The 23567-nt window shown below is 46.5% G+C and overlaps 2 protein-coding genes across 3 annotated transcripts in view; one reads left to right on the plus strand and one right to left on the minus strand.

Annotated features, from left to right (window-relative positions):
• LOC122541524 overlaps positions 1-23567 on the minus strand; it is a 72676-nt gene that overhangs the window by 31246 nt on the left and 17863 nt on the right. The gene's annotated exons all lie outside the window — the stretch shown is intronic.
• Positions 1965-23382, plus strand: LOC122541384 (zinc-binding protein A33-like). Of its 2 annotated transcripts, none has more exons than XM_043678111.1 (5): positions 1965-2549; positions 4934-5131; positions 11104-11126; positions 11230-11345; positions 23228-23382. In XM_043678111.1, the coding sequence occupies exons 1-5, from the start codon at positions 2058-2060 to the stop codon at positions 23365-23367; spliced, it is 969 nt and encodes a 322-aa protein (XP_043534046.1). In that variant the 5' UTR covers positions 1965-2057; the 3' UTR covers positions 23368-23382. The 2 variants fall into 2 exon arrangements, with proteins under 2 accessions (XP_043534046.1, XP_043534045.1); XM_043678110.1 differs by lacking the exon at positions 23228-23382 and adding an exon at positions 12535-13573 and having other exon boundaries at positions 1984-2549.

Consider the following 23567-nt stretch of genomic DNA (forward strand, 5'->3'; position numbering starts at 1 on the left):
TAACGGTGTGGAGTTTATATGTTCTCCCTATATCTTAGTGAGTTTCTGCTATGTGTTCTATTTTGTGGGTGGCACGGTGGCTCAGTGGTCAGCACTGCTGCCTCACAGTGCCAGGGACCCATGTTCAGTTCTGGCCCTGGGCGACTGTCTTGTGGAGTTTGCACATTGTCGATGTGCAGGTTAGGTGAATTGGCCATGCTAAATTGCCCATAGTGTTTAGGGATGTGAAGGTTAGGTGCAATAGTCAGGGGTAAATGTAAGGTAGGGAAAATAGGTCTCGACGGGTTACTCTTCGGAGGGTCGCTGTGGACTTGATTGGCTGAAGGGCCTGTTCCCACACTGTCGAGATTCTATGATTTTTTCAGCGCATCAAGTCCACATTGACCCAACTCCCTATAGCTAATCCACCTAGCATCCACATCCCAGGACACGATGGGTAATTCAGCATGGCAAATCCATCTAATCTGCACTTTTTTTTAGGACTGTGAAAGGAAAATCGAACATGTAGCAGAAACTCACTAAGGTACAGGAAGAACAGTTAGTCACCCAAGGCTAGAATCAAACCCACACCCCTAATGCTGTGGGGCAGTAGAGCTAACCACAGTGCCATCCACATGGCTAGCCAGTAGCACCATTGAGGAACGATGCATTTGTGGAGTCTTCTCCCATGGTGAGTTGCTTGAATATCCGCAGTATTGACTTTAACCCTCATTCCGTACCACAGGCGCAGTCTACCAGCTGTACCCTTTAGCTCTAAGGTAATTTGGTCAGTTGTAGTGATACTGAGTCATTTTTCTGGCGAGAGGCAGAAACAGAGTCCAATATGAATTCTTCAGATCAAAATGAATTATTTTGTTTTGTCATGACAATGGATAATGATGATGATGGCTTACTTTCAGTGCAGGCTTTGTTCCTTTGAATTTGAAAAAAACACCATAGGGTTCGAACCCGTCTCCCTATAATATTACACTGCCTGAAAGATGGCTACTTTGCCATCACCTCCAGACCACGATACTCTGTGCAATGAATCTGATGAAGGGCATTTGCCCGAAACGTCGATTTCCCTGCTCCTTGGATGCTGCCTGACCTGCTGCGCTTTTCCAGCTTTGGAACGTCCTGTGGTCTTGAAAAGTCTCTATAAATGAAAATCTTTCTTCAGCTGAAAATGTATTGCTGAAAAAGAACATATTTTGTCAAAGCTTTTTATTTTGCAGTCATTAGGACAATTTGCAAGAATACCAAACTAAAGGCAAACTAAAAGTGAGAATCATGCTGATTGGTTGGAAAGCATGACTGCAATTAGTTGAGGTATTGCCAATCGGAATGCACTTGCCAACCAATCAGCACTACCCTCACATGTAGTATCACGATAGCTTTCCATTTACTTTGGTATTCTTCATTGAACAGATACGGTAATTCCTCATTGCACATGCTGGCATTGCAGTAGTTGTTTTGTCTGCCCGGAATGCATGCTTCAAATCTTTTATCTTCAGGTTGCTTGTTATTGACAATTGATTCACTTGGACTTCTGTAATAGCGTTGCTCTTTGAATGGAATGGAGACCTAAGGGGCAACGTTTTCACACAGAGGGTGGTACGTGTATGGAATGAGCTGCCAGAGGAAGTGGTAGAGGCTGGTACAATTGCAACATTTAAGAGGCATCTGGATGGGTATATGAATAGGAAGGGTTTGGAGGGATATGGGCCGGGTGCTAGCAGGTGGGACTAGATTGGGTTGGGATATCTGGTCGGCGTGGATGGGTAGGACCGAAGGGTCTGTTTCCATGCTGTACATCTCTATGACTCTCTGACTATGACTCTAATCTAAACTCTGGCTTCCAGCATCTGCAGTCCTCACTTTTGCCTAATCAATCTGCCCAGCCCCCTGGGGTTGCTCGTAGGAACTCGCGTTTGGAGAAATGTGTTGATACCACGAAATTATAATTGGGGTGAACCCCGGATAACACTGCATCTGGGAGTCTCAGCATAAAGCACACAAATAGACACAGACGCACAACTAAATCAGTCAAGTGCGAAATGCTTCTCAAAACTTGCTAAATGCTGACCAACCTCTCTGAGTATCTACGACTTTTAATTTGTTTTGCATCTCCAACCATGAGACCGCCTCTTCCCCCCCCCCCCCCACACCCTTTCTTCCTGGGGAAAGCGAAAGTAGTGTTCAGAGAGAGAAAAAAACAAATCTTAGCAATGGAGGCGAGAAAGCACCTGGAGGACTTGAGCAAAGACGTTTCCTGCTCCATCTGCCTGGAATATTTTGAAGAGCCGGTCTCCCTGGATTGCGGGCACGTTTTCTGCAGAGGCTGCATTGTGGTCTTCTGGAAGGTTGGGAACCCTTCCTGCCCTGAATGCCGCCTCCGGCTGCCGGGGAGGGCACTCAGGCCGGACAGACGGATGGCCAACATCGTGGGCACTGTCCGCTCTCTGGCGGACGCCCTGGGCGATGGAGGGCAGTGCCAGGGACTCGGCTCATGGTGCAGGACCAGCCCGAAAGAGCCTCAGCACTCGAACCTCAGGGCTAGGCACACCGAGGTGGGAACCAGCCTCCTTTTTGTGGGTTCGGGTGGGGTGGGGAAGGGAGGAATTGTTGGTTTTTCTTTAATGTGACTGTTTCTGTAAACGCCAAAGAATTGGTTGAGCGATGGGATGACTCTTCTTTCCAAATCATATTCCTGGGCATGGGGAAATCAGCCTTTACCTCGATCATGGGGCACACCAACATTTTATATATATTTTTTAAAACCCAGCTTGAAACAGTATGGTTCCAAAAACAGACTTTGAACAAATCCGTCTGAGCTATAAATTCTTCCAGAACACCAGGCTGTTAGTTTTTCACCATTGTCAGGAAAAGAGAACCTAACCATCTCCCCATGGCATTACCCACCCTCCAAATCCCAGTGATCACCATTTTTTGCTGATTCATTCACTGGACATTGGGAGGGAAAAGGTCAAGTACAAGGCCCTACGATTGATGTCCCACCAAAAAGAGAACCTCATAGCTCTAGGAACTTAACATCCTCCTGTCAAAACAGAGTGTCCTCACAGTAAGAAAGTTTGAGAACAGCCAGGTGGTTGTCAGAGACTGGTTTATTTATACACCTTGAACATGGTCAAACACAGATGAAATATGCATTCATTCAGAAAAGAGTCCTGTCAGATTACAACAGGATCGGGACCAGATGGGCCAATGGGCTGAGATGTTGCAGATGGAGTTTAATTTAAATAAACGGGAGGTGCTGCATTTTGGAAAATCAAATTTTAGCAGGACTTATACACTTAATGGTAAAGTCCTAGGGAGTGTTGCTGAACGAAGAGACCTTGGAGTGCAGGTTCATAGCTCCTTGAAAGTGGAGTTGCAGGTAGATAGGATAGTGGAGAAGGCGTTTGGTATGTTTTTCTTTATTGGTCAGAGTATTGAGTACAGGAGTTGGGAGGTCATGTTGCAGCTGTACAGGACATTGGTTAGGCCACTGTTGGAATATTGCGTGCAATTCTGGTCTCCTTCCTATTGGAAAGATGTTGTGAAATTTGAAAGGGTTCAGAAAAGATTTACAAGAATGTTGCCAGGGTTGGAGGATTTGAGCTGTAGGGAGAGGCTGAACAGGCTGGGGCTGTTTTCCCTGGAGTGTCAGAGGCTGAGGGGTGACCTTATAGATGTTTACAAAACTACGAGGGGTCCAACTTGTCCATGCCGACCAGATATCTCAACCCAATCTTTTTCCACCTGCCAGCACCCGGCCCATATCCCTCCAAACCCTTCCTATTCATATACCCATCCAAATGTCTCTTAAATGTTGCAGTTGTACCAGCCTCCATCACCTCCTCTGGCAGCTCATTCCATACACGTACCACCCTCTGCGTGAAAAAGTTACCCCTTTGGTCTCTTTTATATCTTTCCTCTCTCACCCTAAACCTCTGTCCTCCAGTTCTGGACTCCCCCACCTCAGGGAAAATAAATACTGTAAGAGAAAAGGGGATGAGTCTTACCCCAATAAACAGAAAGCAATCAGTCACATATTTGGATGAATAAGGTGTTGAGCCTGAAATCTGAGATGAACAAAAACCTCAGAGCTTTACAAAAACTGTCAAATCATTAAGGTAAGAAGCAAGTATGAGAGGCAACCATTCTTCCAGGTCAGATAAGAACATGGTATAGATGTCCAGGGGAGTCCCCCAAGCAGGCTACATCTGGGGAAGTCAGAGTCTCAGGGAGGAACAGGGTAGAGTGTAAATATAAATAAAAAGAATGGACATAACAATATAACAACTGGGCCAAAGACTTGGGGAGAGGCATATACGATTCTGAACGGGTTAATGTTTGTAAGAATGTGGATAGCCCTGCGACCAGGTCAGAGATCAAAAGGAAGGACTTCGAGCATGGATTTCAAACAAAGCTAGTTCTGTCAACCTGATTTGCAGCAATACAATAAAGCATAAAACAATGTGTTACCAATGATTCTGTAATTCAGCTGACGAGACCTCAGAGACGGATTATCCCCATCGAGAACATGTCACAAGGGGAACTATGTTGCTGTTTCTTCACCATCACTACATCAAAATTCTGTAACTCCCTTCTCAACAGTACTGCAGGTGCACCTACACTAGATGGACTGCTATGGTTCAAGAAGGCAGCTCATCACCCTATTTGCAAGGGCAATTAGGGACAGACAACAAATGCTCAGCTTTCTAGCAACGGTCAGATTCAATGAATGAATAAAACGAATTGGTCGATTGTATTCTCGAATATGCTTTGTTTAACTCTAAGGCACTCTGCCTCAATACTTCGAGGTGGGAAATTAAGAGCTGTTCTCGCTCTTTTGCCGCACTCAATCCCCTTCATAATTGGAGTGAATCGTCTGCTTTAGATGCTACCCCTCACTGAAGATAAGTTTAATGCCGCATTGTTATTGTTGCAGGGCAAGGTGAAGGAGCTTACAAAACATCTGGAAGCTGAATTTGTCGAGCTGCACAAAATTCTCCACCGGGAAGAACAGGAGGTGAAAAGACGACTCCAGCAGAGACAGCAGGAAGTATTGCACAGGACCAGAAGCGACAGCAGAGCAGTGGCTCAAGTGAATCCTTCCTTCCTACAAGTGATGTGGAATTTTCTGCAGGTACTTGCATAACCACTTGCTTAAAGCATCATGCAGGTAACGCTCTTACTGGACAAGGCAGTGAAACAGAAATATGTAGAAAATGGAGATTTAGTTCATTTTTTTAAGAAGCCAATCTTGTCCGAGCCTTGGAAAATTTGAAAATAAAGACTTTAGAAAGACACGTGTGCTTTTTGACTTCAGTTTAACGTCAGTAACACTGAAGAAATGTTTATCTAATTCCCAGTGGAGCTGGGTGTTTTATTCAGAACAAGGTGATTTTCACATAATTAGAGCCATTGAGGTCGATAGCATAGAATGGGACGGAATAAAGATGTAAGGCATCAAAACAATTTTAGGCAAAGGAGACGTGTACGGAGGGAGAAAGAGTGACCTTGCTTTACAAGTTTTTAATCCGGTAACTGTTTTGATACAGTGATGGCCACTGAGTTAGCTTTGGAATTATGTTGTGTCTGATATGCAGCAATTGTGTTATTCAAAAAAACAAAATTGATGGAGAAACTCAGCAAGTATGGCAGCATCATAGAACACAGAACACTACAGCACACTACAGGCCCTTCAGCTCTTGATGTTGCACCTACCTGTGAAATTAATCTGATGCCCATCTAACCTACACCGTTCCATTATTATCCATATGCATGTCCAATGCCCATTTAAAATGCCCTTAACGTCAGCGAGTCTACGACTGTTGCAGGCAGGCTATTCCATGCCCCTATTACTCTCTGAGTAAAGAAACCACCCCCGATATCTGCCCTAAATCTATCATCCCTCAATTTAAAGCTATGTCCCCTCCTGTTAGCCTTCATCATCCGAGCAAAACGTCTCTTACTGTCCACCCTATCTAACCCTCTGATTATCTTATTCATCTTGATTAAGTCACCTCTCAACCTTCTTCTCTCCAACGAAAACAGCCTCAGTTCCCTCAGCCTTTCCTCGTTAGACCTTCCTTCCATACCAGGCAATATCCTAGTAAATCTCCTCTGAACCATTTCCAAAGCTTCCACAGTCTTCCTATAATGCGGTAACCAGAACTGCATGCAATACTCCAGGTGGGGCCTTACCAGTGTCTTGTACAGCTGCAGCATGACCTCGTGGCTCCGAAACGCAATTCCCCTTCCAATAAACACCAACACACCATATGCCTTCTTAACAACCCTATCAACCTGGGTGGCAACTTTCAGGGATTTATGCACCTGGACACCGAGATCTCTCTGTTCATCGACACTGTCAAGAATTTTACCATTAGCTCAATACTCTGCATTCCTGTTACTTCTTCCAAAGTGAACTACCTCACACTTTTCCGCATTAAACTCCATTTTCCACCTCTCAGCCCAGCTCTGCATCTTATGTATGTCCCTCTGTAACCCACAACATCCTTCAGCACTGTCCACAACTCTGCCTACCTTAGTGTCATCTGCAGATTTACTAACCCATCCTTCTACGCCCACCTCCAGATCATTTATAAAAATGACAAACAGCAGTGGCCCCAAAACAGATCGTTGCAGCACACCATTGGTAACTGAGCTCCAGGATGAACATTTCCCATCAAACACCACACTCTGTCTTCTTTCAGCAAGCCAATTTCTGATCCAAACCGCTAAATCACCTTCAATCCCGAATCTCCTTATTTTGTGCAATAGCCTAACATGTGGAACCTTATCAAATGCTTTACTGAAGTCCATATACACCACATCAACCGCCTTGCCTTCATCCACCTGTTTTGTTACCTTCTCGAAGAACTCAGTAAGATTAGTGAGGCACGACCTACCCTTCACAAAACTGTGTTGATTATCCCTAATCAATTTATTTAATTCCAGATGATTATAAATCCTATCTCTTATAACCTGTTCCAACACCTTACGCACAACCGAAGTAAGGCTCACTGGCCTATAATTACCAGGGTTGTCCTGACTCCCCTTCTTAAACAAGGGAACAACATTTGCGATCCTCCAATCTTCTGGCACTACTCCTGTCGACAATGAGGACATAAAGATCGAAGCCAAACACTCTGCAATCTCCTTCCAGGCTTCCCAGAGAATCTGAGGATAAATCCCATCCAGCCACGGGGTCTTATATATTTCCAGATCTTCAAAAATTGCTAAAACTTCCTCTTGTAATCTTGTAGCCTGTATCTCTGTATTCTCACTAACATTGTCCTTGTCCAATGTGAATACTGAAGTATTCATTAAGCATTTCCCCTACATCCTCAGATTCCACACACAACTTTCCATGACTATCTTTAATTGCTCCTAATCTTACTCTAGTCATTTTTTTATTCCTGATATACCTATAGAAGGCCTTAGGGTTTTCCTTGATTCTATCCGCCAACAACTTCTCATTTCCCTTCCTGGCTCTTCTTAGCTCTCTCTTTAGGTTTTTTATGGCTAACCTATAACTCTCAAGCCCCCTAACTGAGCGCTCACGCCTCATGTGCTTCCTCTTTACAGGAGCTTCACCATCTTTAGTAAACTGTGGCTCCCTCTCTCGACAATTACCTCTCTGCCTGATAGGTATATATTTATCAAGGACCCACAGTAGCTGTTCCTTGAATAAACTCCATATTTCGAAGGTGTCTATCCTCTGCAGTTTCCTTCCCCATCCTATGCATCCTAAATCTTGCCTATTGCATCATAACTGCCTTTTCCCCAATTATACCTCTTTCCCTGCGGTATATACCTACTCATTGCTATTGTAAACATAACCGAATTATGGTCAGTATCGCCACAGTGCTCACCTACCTCCAAATCTAACACCTGGCTGGGTTCATTCCCCAGTACCAAATCCAATGTGGCCTTGCCCCTTCTTAGCCTGTCTACATACTGTGTCAGAAAACCCTCCTGTACACATTGAACAAGACTGACCCATCTAAACTACTTGAACTATAGAATTCCCAGTCAATATTGGGGAAGTTATAGTTCCCCATAACAAATACCCTGTTACTCTCACTCCTATCGAGAATTATCTTTGCTATCCTTTCCTCTACATCCCTGGAACAATTTGGAGGTCTATAGAAACTTCCAACAGGGGTGACCTCTCCTTCCCTGTTTCTAACCTCAGCCCAAACTACCTCAGTGGATGAGTCCTCAGACGTTATCTCAGCTGCCGTACTATACCACTAACCTTGATTAACAATGCCACACCCCTGCCTCTTTTACCATCTCCTCTGTTCTTGCTGAAGAGAGAGCAAAAGCAGATCTGTGGAGAGAGAAAGCAGATTTAAATTTTGAGTCTAGTGATCCTTCTTCAGAACTGATAGCAGCTGATGCAAGGTGATATATCTGCTAAAGACAGTGGTTGGAGGGGAAGAGAGTGAGTGGATAGGCCGAGATAGAGTGCAGAGAGAGAGAGAGAAAATGATAGTCAGGCAGAGTAGTTGATAACAAGCCGCAGAGGGATAAAGCTGATAATGGGGACCATAAGGAGGTGAAAATGGACTGGCTGTGCTGAAAACAGCCCATGTCACGACAGGGCCTGGGGTGTGGCGATGGGGTAAGGATATGGAAGAAGGTATTCAGGTTCTAAAGTTATTGAACTTGAGATTAAGACCTGAAGGCTGCAGGGTCCCCAACTGCAGGCAAATGAGATGCTGTTGTTCCAGCTTGCACTAAGCTCCACTGGAGCACTGCCGCAAGCCTGAGACGGAGATGTTGGCGAGGTGGTGTGTCAGGCAACTGGTAGCTGGGACGTTATGTTGTGGCTGAACAGGTCATTGGTTAGGCCATCTTTGAAAAATTGCGTTCAGTTCTGGTCTCCCTGCTGTAGGATGGATGTTGGGAAACTTGAAAGGGTTCAGAAAAGACTTACAAGGATGTGGCCAGAGTTGGAGGGTTTGAGCTACAGGGAGAGGCTGAACAGGCTGGTGCTGTTTTCTGTGGAACATCGGAGGCTGAGGGGTGACCTTACAGAGGTTTATAAAATCATGAGGGGCATGGATAGGGTCAAGAGCTAAAGTATTTTTCTCAGGGTAGGGGAGTCCTAAACAAGAGGATATAGGTTTAAGGTGAGAGGGGAAAGATTTAAAAGGGACCTAAGGGGCAACTTTTTCCCACAGAGGGTGGTGCATGTATGGAATGAGCTGTCAGAGGAAGTGGTGGAGGCTGGCACAATGACAGCATTTAAAAGGCAACTGGATGGCTACATGAATAGGAAGAGTTTGGAGGGATATGGGCCCAGTGCTGGGAAATGAGACTACATTAATTTCGGATATCTGGTCAGCATGGACCAGTTGGAGCGAAGGGTCTATTTCCATGCTGCACAGCTCTATGACACTGTAAACGCACTTGTACATGATTTATTAGTACATGATGTGTATCCAGGTTGTAGCTTTGCCCTTGCTTTGTTTGATGGTTCTGATGCTTAGTCAGGTCTGTCAGGAGTGGGGCTTTAACTTATTTAGTCACTCCGGAGTTTTCACCATGGAACTAAGTTTCCGTTAGCTATTTGGTAGATAATAACTGTAAATAAAAAATGGTGTCCCCAGCTAATACTGAATAGGACCATCCATTATAAACACTTCCTGTTCTTTTCCTTCTCCACTGAATGGAACGTAAAGTGGGTGATATCGCAAGCAGTCAATGCTTTTTGTTTATCTTTCCATGGAATGTGACATCCCTAATTACCCTTGAGAATGTGGTCATGACACCCTGTCTTGAAGCAGGGCAATTAGTCAGGCGTAGGTACATTCACAGTGCCATTAGGAAGGGAACTCCAGAATGTTGATCCACCTTTGATGAAGCAACTACGATATATTTCCAAGTCAGGATGGTGAGTGCCTTGGAAGGGAACGTGCAGGAGCTAGTGTACCCATGGATCTGCTGCCCGTGTCCTTCTAGACAGTGGTGGTCGTGGGTTTGGAAGGTGCTGTCTAAGGAGCCTGGGTAAGTTTCTGCGGTCAATCTTGTATATGTGACACACTGCTGTGAGCAGGGTGCCAGTAAAGCGAGCTGCTTTGAGCTTCTTGAGTGTTACTGGAGCTGCACTCATCCAGGCAAGTGGAGAGTATTCCGCCACATTCCTGACTTGTAGCAAGTGAGGCCTGCAAATGCTGGAGATCAGAGTTGAGAGTGTGGTGCTGGAAAAGCACAGCAAGTCAGGCAGCATCCGAGGAACAGGAGAATCGACACTTCAGGCATAAGCCCTTCATCAGGAATTGGGAGAATCGACTGATGAATTCCTGATGAAGGGTTTATGCTCGAAACATCGATTCTCCTGCTCCTCGGATTCTGCCTGACCTGCTGTGCTTTTCCAGCACCACACTTTTATTCCTGACTTGTACCTCCTAGCTGATGCATATGGAGACAGGAGGTAAGTCACCTGCACAGACCTGCTTTTGTTGCCACAGTGTTTATGTGGCTAGTCCATATAAAGTATACCTGTCTTATTTTATATTGGCCAAAGGAAAAATTAGCCCCCATTGTATGAGGCATCTGAGGGAACTATTTAAAGGAATTCACTGAATTTAACCTCAGACTGAAGGTTTGCCTCTCTTTACAAGCTGAAACTAAGCAAATTAAGTTGCTCCAATCTAGTTCTCGACAAGTATGTTGATGTGGCAGAACATTTTTGTTGGTAACGTTGTTAACTCAGGTTACGATTTTCTCGTAATCGCAAGTTAGAATTCAGGCTTAGTCTGTATTGCGCACTTTATCCCACAATTCAATTCGTAATGGCTTCACTCAAGTCAATGTGTGAGATGGGGAGGTGTTTCCAAATCAAGAGAGGAAATGCCTCATTTGTGTTATCAATCAGGGTGGAGTGGAAATATATCCCCATGCCAAGTGAAATATTTCTCGTTGGGGGTTATACGAGGGAAACAAAACTCCAAGACCATGTTCAGTGGTTGAGTATGAAAATAGTGAAGTATCAAAATAGTGAATCACACTTAACACAACAGGTTACCCTTTGATGTTTAAGCAATCAAGGCTTGTAATATTGACTCCATAAAATCCTAATTCATACTTCTTTTATTTCAGGTCTTGAAAACAGTTCTTAGTGGGTAAGTAATTACAGATTTTGTTACTTGATTTGCACTTCATGCTGTAACGGCTGTGCAGCGTTGAACTCCCAATTGTTAATACGGTTTCTCATTGTTTTTGAAGACCCAGTGAAGAAGTCAGACAGGATGACCAAGTTCCTGTCAATATGCTGAAGGGTGAATTTCGAGGCCCCGTTCAGTATATCATGTGGAAGCAGATGAGAAAATCTATCAAACCAGGTAGACCTGATCACAGTCTGCACATCTTCCTACTGATTTCAATTTAGAGAGTACTTTGGACCACAGGATTTTAAAATCTTGGATGGCCACATTAAAATATTATTAATTTAGTTCAGAACAAATTTAGGAACACAATCCGCTCTCACCTGGCAAGAAGCACAAATGTACTTTGGAATGTTACATTCCTCTATCGTGATTGAATTAGGTGGGGAATTCTGTAATGATCTTTGATATGGATACCTTACAAATTGGCTTTTTGGATCAGAAATGATAAAACATTTAATCCTACGTGGGGGCAATTTAATTTATGTCCACCCACATCCTAATTCATCTGGGAACTGAAATGCTTGGTTTTGCACACTCCAGTCTTGGGACGGGTATAACTCTAATATCGCATCAAATCACGTGGGATTCCGACATGGCTAGTTAAGTTAAAATCAGCCAAAAATCAAAGGTGCCTGCCAGAAATGGGAGATGCATTGATTTGTTAAGATAAGGCATTAAGGCAATCATGTTGACACACCGCAGTCACACTTAGAGAGAGCCAAGATCTTTTAAGTGCCGATGAAACCACGTTTATGTAAAACTGTATAAATGACCAAGGTTGAGACAGGTTGAAATGCTTTGAATGGCTGATTTATTGTTCAAATCTGTCGAGGAAGTAGGAGTGAAATGTGAGTAAAACATGGTATTTAGATGTCAGTGTACTCCAAATTCAATGTACCACAGGCTTTCGTACGTTGCAGCATCAGTAGGCTAGGACTTTTTCCCTGGAGCACCAGAGGATGAGGGGTGACCTTATAAAATCATGGGGTGCATGAATAGGTTAAGTAGACAAGATATTTTTCCCCGGGGTGGGGGTATCTAGAACTAAAGGGCATAGGTTTAGGGTGAGGGGGGAAAGATATAAAAGGGGCCTAAGGGGAAATCTTTCCATGCAGTGAGTGGTGCGTGTTTGGAATGAGCTACCAGAGGAAGTGGTGGAGGCTGGTACAATTACAGCATTTGAAAGGCATTTGGATGGGTATATGAATGGAAAGGGTTTGGAGGAATATCGGCCAAGTGCTGGCAAATGGGATGAGATTAGGTTAGGATATCTGGTCGGCATGGACAGAAGGAACTGCTTATGTGCTGTACATCTCTATGACTCTGTAACTCTATCGGCGCTAATCTGTTTGTTTCTTTTGAGCATTGGCCAGTTTGACTCTGTGCCCTCAGTCCGCTCACCCCAGTCTCTTCTTGTCTGAAAATATGACCCGAGTAAATGTTGGTTACGTGCAACAGCGCCACATGGACAATTCGAAGAGGTTCCTATGTCGTATCTGCGTGCTGGGATCGAGAGGATTTACGTCGGGCAGACACTACTGGGAGGTCGAGGTGCACCAAGGGGCCAAATGGATCCTCGGGGTCGTGCGAGGGTCAGTTCGCCGAAAAGAGCTCGACGATATGACCACGCCCAACGGCTACTGGGTCATAAGTCCACACACGACCAATTGGCTGCAGTGGCTAGTGGACACCATTGCACAGAAGGAAAGGACCTCACAACAGCCTGACCACCTCACACTCCAGGTGAATCCGAAGAGGGTTGGTGTTTATCTGGACTACGAGGGAGGGCAGGTCTCATTTTACAACGCCGAGGATATGTCTCACTTGTACACACACAGCTGGGCAATGATTGGCAAACTGTTTCCATTCTTCTCACCCGGGACGGCCTACAACAATCAAATGTCGCTCCTCCAGCTCTCCCCATAAATCCAGCTTGTCCTGGGCTTTACCACAGCGATAGTCATCTTAGACAAACACAGAACAGAAACTGTTCTCTTTCTAACAGTCGCATCCTACATCTCTTCTTAAAAAAAGCATCACGAACCACGATGACCGTTCCTCTGCTGCTGCTCGAAGGGATGACGTCCATCATGAAGACCAGCCTTTATTCCACTGACTCCGCCGCTTATAATTCGTGCTGCCTCAGGAAAGAACCCAACATAATCAAAGACCCTCCCCCAACTCGGTTGTACTCTCTTCCACCCTCTTCCATCGGTCAGAAGATACGAAAGTCTGAAAACACGCAGCAACAGATTCAAGAACAGCTTCTTCCCAGACTTTTCAATGGACCTCTCATATTTTAAAGTTGATCTCTCGGCACACCTGGTCTGTAGCTGTAACATTATATTCTGCATCTGTTCTATTACCCTGATGTACTTATGTCGGGTATGATTTGCCTGGCTAGCGTGCAAAACAATATTTTTCACTGTTTCTTGGCACATGTGACAATAATAAAAACAAAACACATCATGGTTAATAGGTCGAGTGGTATTATCACTATTGCTCCTTGAATGTTTTGACCACTTCTCTGTGTCTAACCTGAATTCTGAGATAGATAGGATCTTTGAGAAGATTTGTAGCTCAGGTTGATGATAAGTCTGTAAGTTAGAACGCTGAGCTAGAAGGTTTGTTTTCAGATGTTTCGTCAGCATGACTAGGTAACATCATCAATGAGTGTCTCCAGTAAAGCACTGGTGGTATGTTGCACCTCTCTATTTTTAGGTCTTGGTTTCTTAAGGTGGGTGATGTCATTTCCAGTTTTTTTTTCATGGGAGGGTAGATAGGATCTAAATTGATATGTTTGTTGATGGAGTTCTGGTTAGAATGCCATGACTCTAAGAATTCTCGTGCGTGCCTTTGTTTCGCCTGTCCAAGGATGTATGTGTTGTCCCAGTCAAAGTGGTGCCCTTCTTTGCCTGTATGTATCGAAACTAGATATCGTTTTTATTCTATTCGATTCCACAAAGTCGTCATCTGCTACTAAAGATGCTGTGCACAGAGGTTGACCTCAGGCAGTATCACAGAACAGGGATATCCCATGGGTCATGAGATTACACTACACCCCATCTCCAGCCTCACTGACCTCATTGAAGGTGGATTGCAGACGGGGATTATCATGGATGGCCCATGCAATCCCTCTGATTTCAACTTAAAATCAGCAATCCAATTCCTCCAGCATCTTTACCTGGGTTGTTGCACTTCAACATTTGTTTCCAGATCGTATATTCCAGAAGGTTTGCGAACTCTACAAGTCTAGATCAGATGCAGATAATTGGGTTTTCTTAAAATTTGATGCTGGACCTGACAAAAATGATTGATTCATTGTATCTTAACTATTCTCTCAATTATCCACCATATAAATAGTCATAGAGATGTGCAGCATGGAAACAGACTCTTCAGTCCAACTCATCCATGCTGACCAGATATCCTAAATCAATCTACTCCCATTTGCCAGGATTTTGCCCATATCCCTCTAATCCCTTCCTATTCACATACCCATCTATACAAAATTTTTAGTTTGCGACAAGTGCTGTTCCGCAATGTTTCCAGTCCAGTGGTCATTGATGTACATTGAACACTGTCAACAGGGGAATAGTCTGGGTAAATTCAACAATGCAAAACTATTTAAAGGTGGTTTACATGTCAGCAGGTGATATGTACAGAGCTTACAACGTAGAAACCGGTTATGAGGTTCAACAGGCTGATGTACACATATTTTTTTAAAAACCCAAGGAACTTTGGATGCTGAAAATCAGAAACAAAACCTAAAATTGCTGGAAAATCTCAGCAGGTCAGGCAGCATCTGTGGAGAGAAAGCAGAGTTAACATTTCTGAGTCCTAAGGCCCTTCTTCAGTTCTGAATTTTTTCCAGCAATTTCAAATGTTATTATATGCATCATAGCTGGGAGTTGGTTAGCTCTGTTGGCTGAATGACTGGCTTGTAATGTAGAATAAAGTTAATAGCACAAGTTCAATCCCCACACCGAGCTAAGGTAACTGTGAGGGACTGGCCTTCTCAATCTCACTCCTTGCTTAAGGCATGTTGACTCTCAGGTTAAACCTGCTACCAATCATCTCTCTCTCTAATGAGAGATGTTACTATGTGATACGCCACACAGTCCTCTTTTCAACCCACTTTGTCTAAACCTGTCAGCATATATTGACATAGCTGTTTGCTAACTGCTATTTGTTTCAGTCACTAATTTGTGTAATGAGCTCCACATCCTAAACACTGATTGAATAATGAAGTCCTTAATGAATTCCTTATCAGACACATTACAGTCTATGTGCTGGGTACTGCTGTCTACTACTTTTCATCATTTATATAAATGATTTGGATGTGAACATAGAAGGTATAGTTAGGAAATTTGGTGATGACACCAAAATTGGAGGTGTAGTGGACAGCGAAGAAGGTTTCCTCAGATTACAACAGGATCTTGACCAGATGGGCCAATGGGCTGAAGAGAGGCAGATGGAGTTTAATTTCGATAAATGGGAGGTGCTGCATTTTGGGAAAGCAAATCTTAGCAGGAGTTATACACTTAATGGTAAGGTCCTGGGGAGTATTGCTGAACAAAGAGACCTTGGAGTGCAGGTTCATAGCTCCTTGAAAGTGGAGTCGCAGGTAGATAGGATAGTGAAGAAGGCGTTTGGTGTGCTTTCCTTTACTGATCAGAGCATTGAGTACAGGAGTTGGGAGGTCATGGTGTGGTTTTACAGCTAATTGGTTCGGCCACTTTTGGAATATTGCATACAGTTCTGGTCTCCTTCCTATCGGAAAGATGTTGTGAAACTTGAAAGGGTTTAGAAAAGATTTACAAGGATGTTGCCAGGGTTGGAGGATTTGAGCTACAGGGAGAGGCTGAACAGGCTGGGGCTGTTTTCTCTGGAGCATCGGAGGTTGAGGGATGACCTTATAGAGGTTTATAAAATTACGAGCGGCATGGTTTTGATAAATAGACAAGGTCTTTTTCCTGGGGTGGGGAGTCCAGAAATAGAGGGCATAGGGAACGATATAAAAGGGGCAACCTTTTCATGCAGAGGATGGTGCGTGTATGGAATGAGCTGCCAGAGAAAGTGGTGGAGGCTGCTACAATTATAGCATTTAAAAGGCATCTGGATGGGTATACGAATAGGAAGGGTTTAGATGGATGTGGGCTAAGTGCTGGCAAATGGGACTAGATTAGATTAGGATATCTGGTCGGCGTGGACAAATTGGACTGAAAGGTCTGAAAGGTACATCTCCATGACTCTTTGACTGGTGTTTCTCATTTATATCTAGTGACTATCATTTATGTTATATTACTGACTGTCCTGTATGTTAAAACGGGCAAAGATAAAAAAGTAAGGTACCGAAAGAACTGGTCACTGAGAAGAATATTTAAAAGTTCATCTTCTGGTGGGACACATTTGTAAATAATTGGAAGAAACAGAAAATCCAGAGCTTTTATTTCATTACTGCAATGGCTCAGTAAGAAGGGTTAAAACATAACTATATAACAACAGATTACTGGGAGTCAATAGTGATCATAAAATGTTTTTAAACAGAAGACAGACGGTATGAGAAATAAGTAGGAAGGTAAAAATAAAGGAAGCCTTGTAATTCTATAGTGACTTTCACAACCTCGAGCTCTCCTGAGACTCGTTACAATCAATTGCAGTATTACAAACCACCGTTTTGTAGTCACTCTGTTATCTCACCAATTCACAGCTAATTTACACATAGCCAGCTCCCATGCACTGTATTGTGATCATGAGCAGATAATTTCATGACACTGATTCAGGTATTAAGTATTCGTCTCAGGATTCCAGAAAGTTCCAGTGAAAGGTCATGGACCTGAGGTGTTAACACTCTTTTTCTCACTTAAGTTACCCATCTACTTCCAGAGTTTTCTGATTTTATTTTAGATTTCCAACATCCATAATAGTTTGCAATAACTTCACTGCTGTGCGGCAAATTGTTTGGCAGTGATTTATTTATTTATTGTCACTTGAAAAGGTTGCACAGTGTCGCCAATCTCCGGCGCCATCTTAAAACTTGGAAACTATAAACCAAGCATAGAATATGAAGGGAGAAAAACGTAGAAATAGCAAGGGTCAAACTTCCTAGTTCTTCTTGTTAAGTGCTCCGCCATGGGCCTGGTGGCCAGGAACAAGTCCCCATCACTGCACTGCTGCTAGAACAAACGTCGCCAACTCTTTGTCGCCATCTTGCTTCCACCGACGCCCTTGCTACTGAGTCCCCACAGACACCAGGGGCTCAAACTTGCCTCTGCCACCATGAATCTGCGCTGCTGGGCCGACTCAAGTCTACCTTGCTGGTCCCACTCGAGTCCACACTGCTGGCCCCACTCGAGTCCACATTGCTGGCCCCACTCGAGTCCACACTGCTGGCCCCAATCCAGTCCACACTGCTGGCCCCACTCGAGTCCACACTGCTAGCCCCACTCGAGTCCACAATGCTGGCCTCCCTTGTGTCCACATTGCTGGCCCCACTCGAGTCCATACTGCTGGGCCCATTCCAGTCCACACTGCTTGGCCCATTCCAGTCCACACTGCTGGCCCCACTCGAGTCCACACTGCTGGGCCCATTCAAGTCCACACTGCTGGGCCCACTCGAGTCCACATTGCTGGGCACATTCCAGTCCACACTGCTTGGCCCATTCAAGTCCACACTGCTGGCCCCACTCGAGTCCACACTGCTGGGCACATTCAAGTCCACACTGCTGGGCCCTCGAGTCCACACTGCTGGGCCACTCGAGTCCACATTGCTGGGCCACTCGAGTCCATACTGCTGGGCCCATTCCAGTCCACACTGCTTGGCCCATTCCAGTCCACACTGCTGGCCCCACTCGAGTCCACACTGCTGGGCCCATTCAAGTCCACACTGCTTGGCCCATTCAAGTCCACACTGCTGGCCCCACTCGAGTCCACACTGCTGGCCCCAATCCAGTCCACACTGCTGGCCCCACTCGGGTCCACACTGCTGGCCCCACTCGGGTCCACACTGCTAGCCCCACTCGAGTCCACACTGCTGGGCCCTCGAGTCCACACTGCTGGGCCACTCGAGTCCACATTGCTGGGCCACTCGAGTCCACATTGCTAGGCCCACTCGTGTCCACACTGCTGGCCCCACTCGAGTCCACGTTGCCGGGCCCACTCGTGTCCACGTTGCTGGCCCCACTCGAGTACACACTGCTGGGCCCACTCGTGTCCACGTTGCTGGCCCCACTTGAGTACACACTGCTGGGCTCATTCAAGTCCACGTTGCTGGTCCCACTCGTGTCCACACTGCTGGCCCCACTCGAGTCCACACTGCTGGGCCCAATCTAGTCCACACTGCTGGCCCCACTCGAGTCCACACTGCTGGCCCCACTCGAGTCCACACAGCTGGCCCCACTCGAGTCCACACAGCTGGCCCCACTCGAGTCCACACTGTTGGCCCCACTCGTGTCCACAATACTGGCCCCACTCGTGTCCACAATACTGGCCCCACTCGAGTCCACAATACTGGCCCCACTCGGGTCCATAATACTGGTCCCACTCGAGTCCACAATGCTGGCCCCACTCAAGTCCACACTGCTGGCCCCACTCGAGTCCATAATACTGGCCACTCGAGTCCACAATACTGGCCCCACTCGAGTCCACACTGCTGGGCCCATTCGAGTCCACACTGCTGGGCCCATTCGAGTCCACACTGCTGGGCCCATTCAAGTCCATATTGCTGGCCCCACTCGAGTCCACACTGCTGGGCCCATTCAAGTCCACACTGCTGGGCCCATTCAAGTCCACACTGCTGGGCACATTCAAGTCCACACTGCTGGGCCACTCAAGTCCACACTGCTGGGCCACTCAAGTCCACATTGCTGGGCCCACTCGTGTCCACATTGCTGGGCCCACTCGTGTCCACATTGCTGGGCCCACTCGTGTCCACAATGCTGGCCCCACTCAAGTCCACACTGCTGGCCCCACTCGTGTCCACACTGCTGGCCCCACTTGAGTCCACAATGCTGGGCCCACTCGAGTCCACACTGCTGGGCCTACTCAAGTCCACACTGCTGGCCCCACTCATGTCCACACTGCTGGCCCCACTCGAGTCCACAATGCTGGGCCCACTCGAGTCCACACTGCTGGGCCTACTCAAGTCCAAACTGCTGGGCCCACTCGAGTCCACACTGCTGGGCCCACTCGAGTCCACACTGCTGGGCCCATTCAAGTCCACATTGCTGGGACCCCTCGTGTCCATGTTGCTGGGCCCACTCGTGTCCATGTTGCTGGGCCCACTCGTGTCTACACTGCTGGGCCCACTCAAGTCCTCGTTGCTGGGCCCACTCAAGTCCAGGATGCTGGTCCCACACATTCCAGTCTGCTGGTCCCACCTGACTCCACGTTGCTGGGCCAACTCGAGTGCACATTGCTGGGCCCACTCAGTCCACGTTGCTGGTCCCACCCGTTCCAGTCTGCTGGTCCCACCTGACTCCACGTTGCTGGGCCCACTCGAGTCCACGTTGGTGGGCCACTCGTGTCCACGTTGCTGGGCCCACTTGTGTCCACATTGCTGGGCCAACTCGAGTGCACATTCCTGGGCCCACTCGAGTGCACATTCCTGGGCCCACTCAAGTCCACACTGCTGGGCCCAATTGAGTCCACACTGCTGGGCCTATTCAAGTCCATGTTGCCTGGCCCACTTGAGTCCATGTTGCTGGGCCCACTCATGTCCACGTTGCTGGGCCCACTCAAGTCCACACTGCCGGGCCCACTCAGTCCATGTTGCTGGTCCCACCCATTCCACGTTGCTGGTCCCACCCATTCCAGTCTGCTGGTCCCACCTGACTCCATGTTGCTGGGCCCACTCGAGTCCACGTTGCTGGGCCCACTTGAGTCCACGTTGCTGGTCCCACTTGTGTCCACGTTGCTGGGCCCACTCATGTCCACGTTGCTGGGCCCACTTCTGTCCACGTTGTGGGCCCACTCAAGTTCATGTTGCTGGGCCCACTCGAGTCCATGTTGCTGGGCCCACTTCTGTCCACGTTGCTGGGCCCACTCAAGTTCATGTTGCTGGGCCCACTCGAGTTCATGTTGCTGGGCCCACTCGAGTTCATGTTGCTGGGCCCACTCGAGTCCACGTTGCTGGGCCCTCTCGTGTCCACGCTGCTGGGCCCATTCGAGTTCATGTTGCTGGGCCCACTCATGTCCACATTGCTGGGCCCCCTCACGTCCACATTGCTGGGCCACTCATGTCAACGTTGCTGGGCCCAATCGTGCCCATGTTACTGGGCCCACTCGAGTCCATGTTGCTGGGTCCACATGACTCCATGCTGCTGGTCCCACCTGACTCCATGCTGCTAGGCCCACTCAACTCCATGCTGCTGGTCCCACCTGACTCCATGTGCTAGGCCCACTCAAGTCCACATTGTTGGTTCCACTCGTGTCCACGTTGCTTGGCCCACTCATGCCCATGCTGCTGGTCCCACCTGAGTTCATGCTGCTGGTCCCACCTGACTCCATGCTGTTAGGCCCACTCAAGTCCACATTGCTGGGCCCACTCAGTCCACGCTGCTGAGCCTACTCGAGTCCACATTGCTGAGCTTACTCCAGTCCATGTTGCTGGGTCCATTCGGGTCCACATTGCTGGGTCCACTGGAGTGCACGCTAATGGGCCCACTTGAGTCCATATTGCTGAGTCTACTCAAGTCCACCCTGCTGCGCCTACTCTGTGAGACCAGTTTCTCTTCATCAACTCTGTTCAGATTACTCATAATTTTGAAAACTTCTACTTGGCTTTCATTTGTCCAAGGAATACAGTCCTAACTTCTCCAATCTGTCCTTTTCACTGACGTTTCTCACCCTTGGAGCCATACTCATAAACCTCATCTGCACTCTATCCAATACTGTCACATTCTTCCTAAAATGTAGTGCTCAGAACTATATTATCCAACAGCGGTGTCCTGTATAAATTCTGCATGACCTCTCTGCTCTTGTACTTGATGCCCCCATAAAGGACGTCCAGAATACTGTATGCTTTATTAACAGTTCTCTCTTAAATGACTTTTGTATACATATACCCAATTTTCTTTGCCCCTGTGCTCCCTTTAGAATAGGACTCTTTGCTTTGTACTGATTGTTTGTCATCATCTGCCACTCCACCAACTTGTCAATATCTTTTTGAACTTCTACACTGTTCCCCTCACTCTTTACTAGTTTTGCCACAAACTATAGGCACTTTGGAACAGGGGTAGGCCAGTCAGTTAAGAGTCTGGCTAATCAAGGACCTTAATGCCTTCACTCAATCCATGCCTACAACCCTGTCCACTGCTGGCAAGCTGGCTCAAGCATACTCAAAGACTAAACCTCCATATCCCTTTGTGGTAGAAAATTCCAGAGTTTCACAACTTTGTGAGTAATAAAAGGTTCTCCTCATCTTGTATCTAAGTGGTATCCCCCTTATTTTTTAAATCGAGGGCCCTTTACTCTAGATTCCCGAACTTGGGGAAACATCTTACCTGCATCTACTCTGGCTATCTCTTTAGGCATTTTCGTACATTTCAAGTAAATCACTTCTCTTTCTTCAGAGTGTGTGAGAGAGAGCGAGGGAGAGAGAGTTCCAGGTTTCAGGCCCATTACCCTCCATCAGAATTGGGGAAAGGTTAAAGAGGTGTGAAAGACCATGAGCAAGGCAGGAGAGACCGTAGGTCAGAAAGAGAAGGGTGCTGGAGGTGAGAGATGAGGCAAAGAAGCAAATGGGAGAGGGGTGTTGCTGTCTGATGTCAGAAAACCAGCGAATAATCATTGGGGTCCAAGGTATTCCCTCTAAAGGCAGTCCATTAGCCTGTCCCCCTTGGTCTTTCCTCTCTCAATTCAGTATTCTTACCCTGGGTTCATGGAATCAATGAATCCCTACCATGCAGGGAGAGGCTATTCAGCCCATCGAGTCTACACCAACCCTCCAGAGAGGTTCCCACTAAGACCAAACCCCATCTCTGTAGCCACCACCTCCCCCACCCCTATTTCATATGACTAGCTCACCCAGCCTGCACATCCCTGGACATTATGGGAAATTTAGTACGGTCAATCCACCTAACCTGCACATCTTTGGACTGTGGGAGGAAATTGGAGCACCCAGAGGAAACCCCACACAGACACGGGGAGAACATACAAACTCCACACAGACGAGTCACCCGAGGGTGGAATCGAACTCAAGTCCCTGGCGCTGTAAGGCAAATTGCTCCTTAACAATTTCCGTGGCCAATCTAAGTTGTAAGATGCACTGGTGGACCGTCCCCGGAATATTCCTGACACTTAATTTAGTCAACCCATTTTCCCATTAAGCAGTTTTTCCTTCTCCCTGGCTTACCATCGTCCATCCCTTTGTCTCCTTAACTCTCATTTTGTTAGGCTCCACCTTTCTGCTTAATTGCCCTCCCCAACTCCCCAGCCACTCCGCCTTCAGCTTGCATACCACCTTTTCCTAGCTACTGTCTCTTCTGAAGAAGTTTCACCTGGCTCGAGACATCAATTCTGTCTCTCTCTCTCTCTCCACAGATGCTGCCAGACCTGTTGAGTTTCTCCAGTGATTTGTTTTTGTTTGACACTCCATTACTCTAGCTCACCACAGTCCCCCAAATGTCGGTCCCAGCGATGCTTCTCCATTGTGGAAGAATCTCCAGTAGAAACAGACTGGATGAATTCCTGCCCCTCTTAGCTTATTGCCATCCCAATCTATCTCCCCATTATCAATTCTCTTCCACCTCTTTGGAGGTTTCTTGCAAATCTATTGGTATGCATCTTTCCCACTCATCAATTGCCATAGGGCAAAGGTAGATTTGCCATCGTCCTACAGGCACATGGGGCTGCTTTCTCATTTGGTAGAGGGAGATGACTGAAGGTGGTTTAACCTAAGGGTTACCATGTCTCAGGCAAGGGAAAAGATCAGGAAGTTAAGAAGAGGGTGGTAAGGCTCCACTGAGCAATGCGATGTTGCTTTTAAGCTTGGGTCAAATAGATTCTGTTCTTGATCCTCTGAAACATTCTCTCTCTCTCTCTTTCTTTCTCTCTAGGACAAGAACGATTTTCTTCATCACACTGCCCCTGTCTTCCCTTCCCTTCATTTCTTCCCCACCTTTCCGAAACACTTCCTGTCCTGGAATTGACAAAATCCTCGTGGCATTTCGGAAGTGTTTTGATGTACATCGGATGATGTCAAGTCATACAAGGCTGTGGGCCAATTTGTTGAAAAATGGGGTGGGAACAGTTAGGGGTTGTCTCTGACTGGCAGAGGTGCGATTGGCTGAATGGCCTTTCTCTGTGCCATAGACTTCTATGAGTTTTAAAGTTATAGAGGTCAGTGCTTTGCAACAACTGGTGAAGCAACAAACAGACCAGAGATTCTGATATTGA

The sequence above is a fragment of the Chiloscyllium plagiosum genome, chromosome 37 (genome assembly GCF_004010195.1).
Source record: "Chiloscyllium plagiosum isolate BGI_BamShark_2017 chromosome 37, ASM401019v2, whole genome shotgun sequence".
Classification (NCBI taxonomy): domain Eukaryota; kingdom Metazoa; phylum Chordata; class Chondrichthyes; order Orectolobiformes; family Hemiscylliidae; genus Chiloscyllium; species Chiloscyllium plagiosum.

Coding starts and splice junctions, on each gene's coding strand:
- LOC122541384 (XM_043678110.1), top strand. CDS start 2,058: ATGCTGACCAACCTCTCTGAGTATCTACGACTTTTAATTTGTTTTGCA. Junction 2,550..4,933: donor TCAGGGCTAGGCACACCGAG/GTGGGAACCAGC, acceptor TTATTGTTGCAG/GGCAAGGTGAAGGAGCTTAC. Junction 5,132..11,103: donor TGATGTGGAATTTTCTGCAG/GTACTTGCATAA, acceptor CTTTTATTTCAG/GTCTTGAAAACAGTTCTTAG.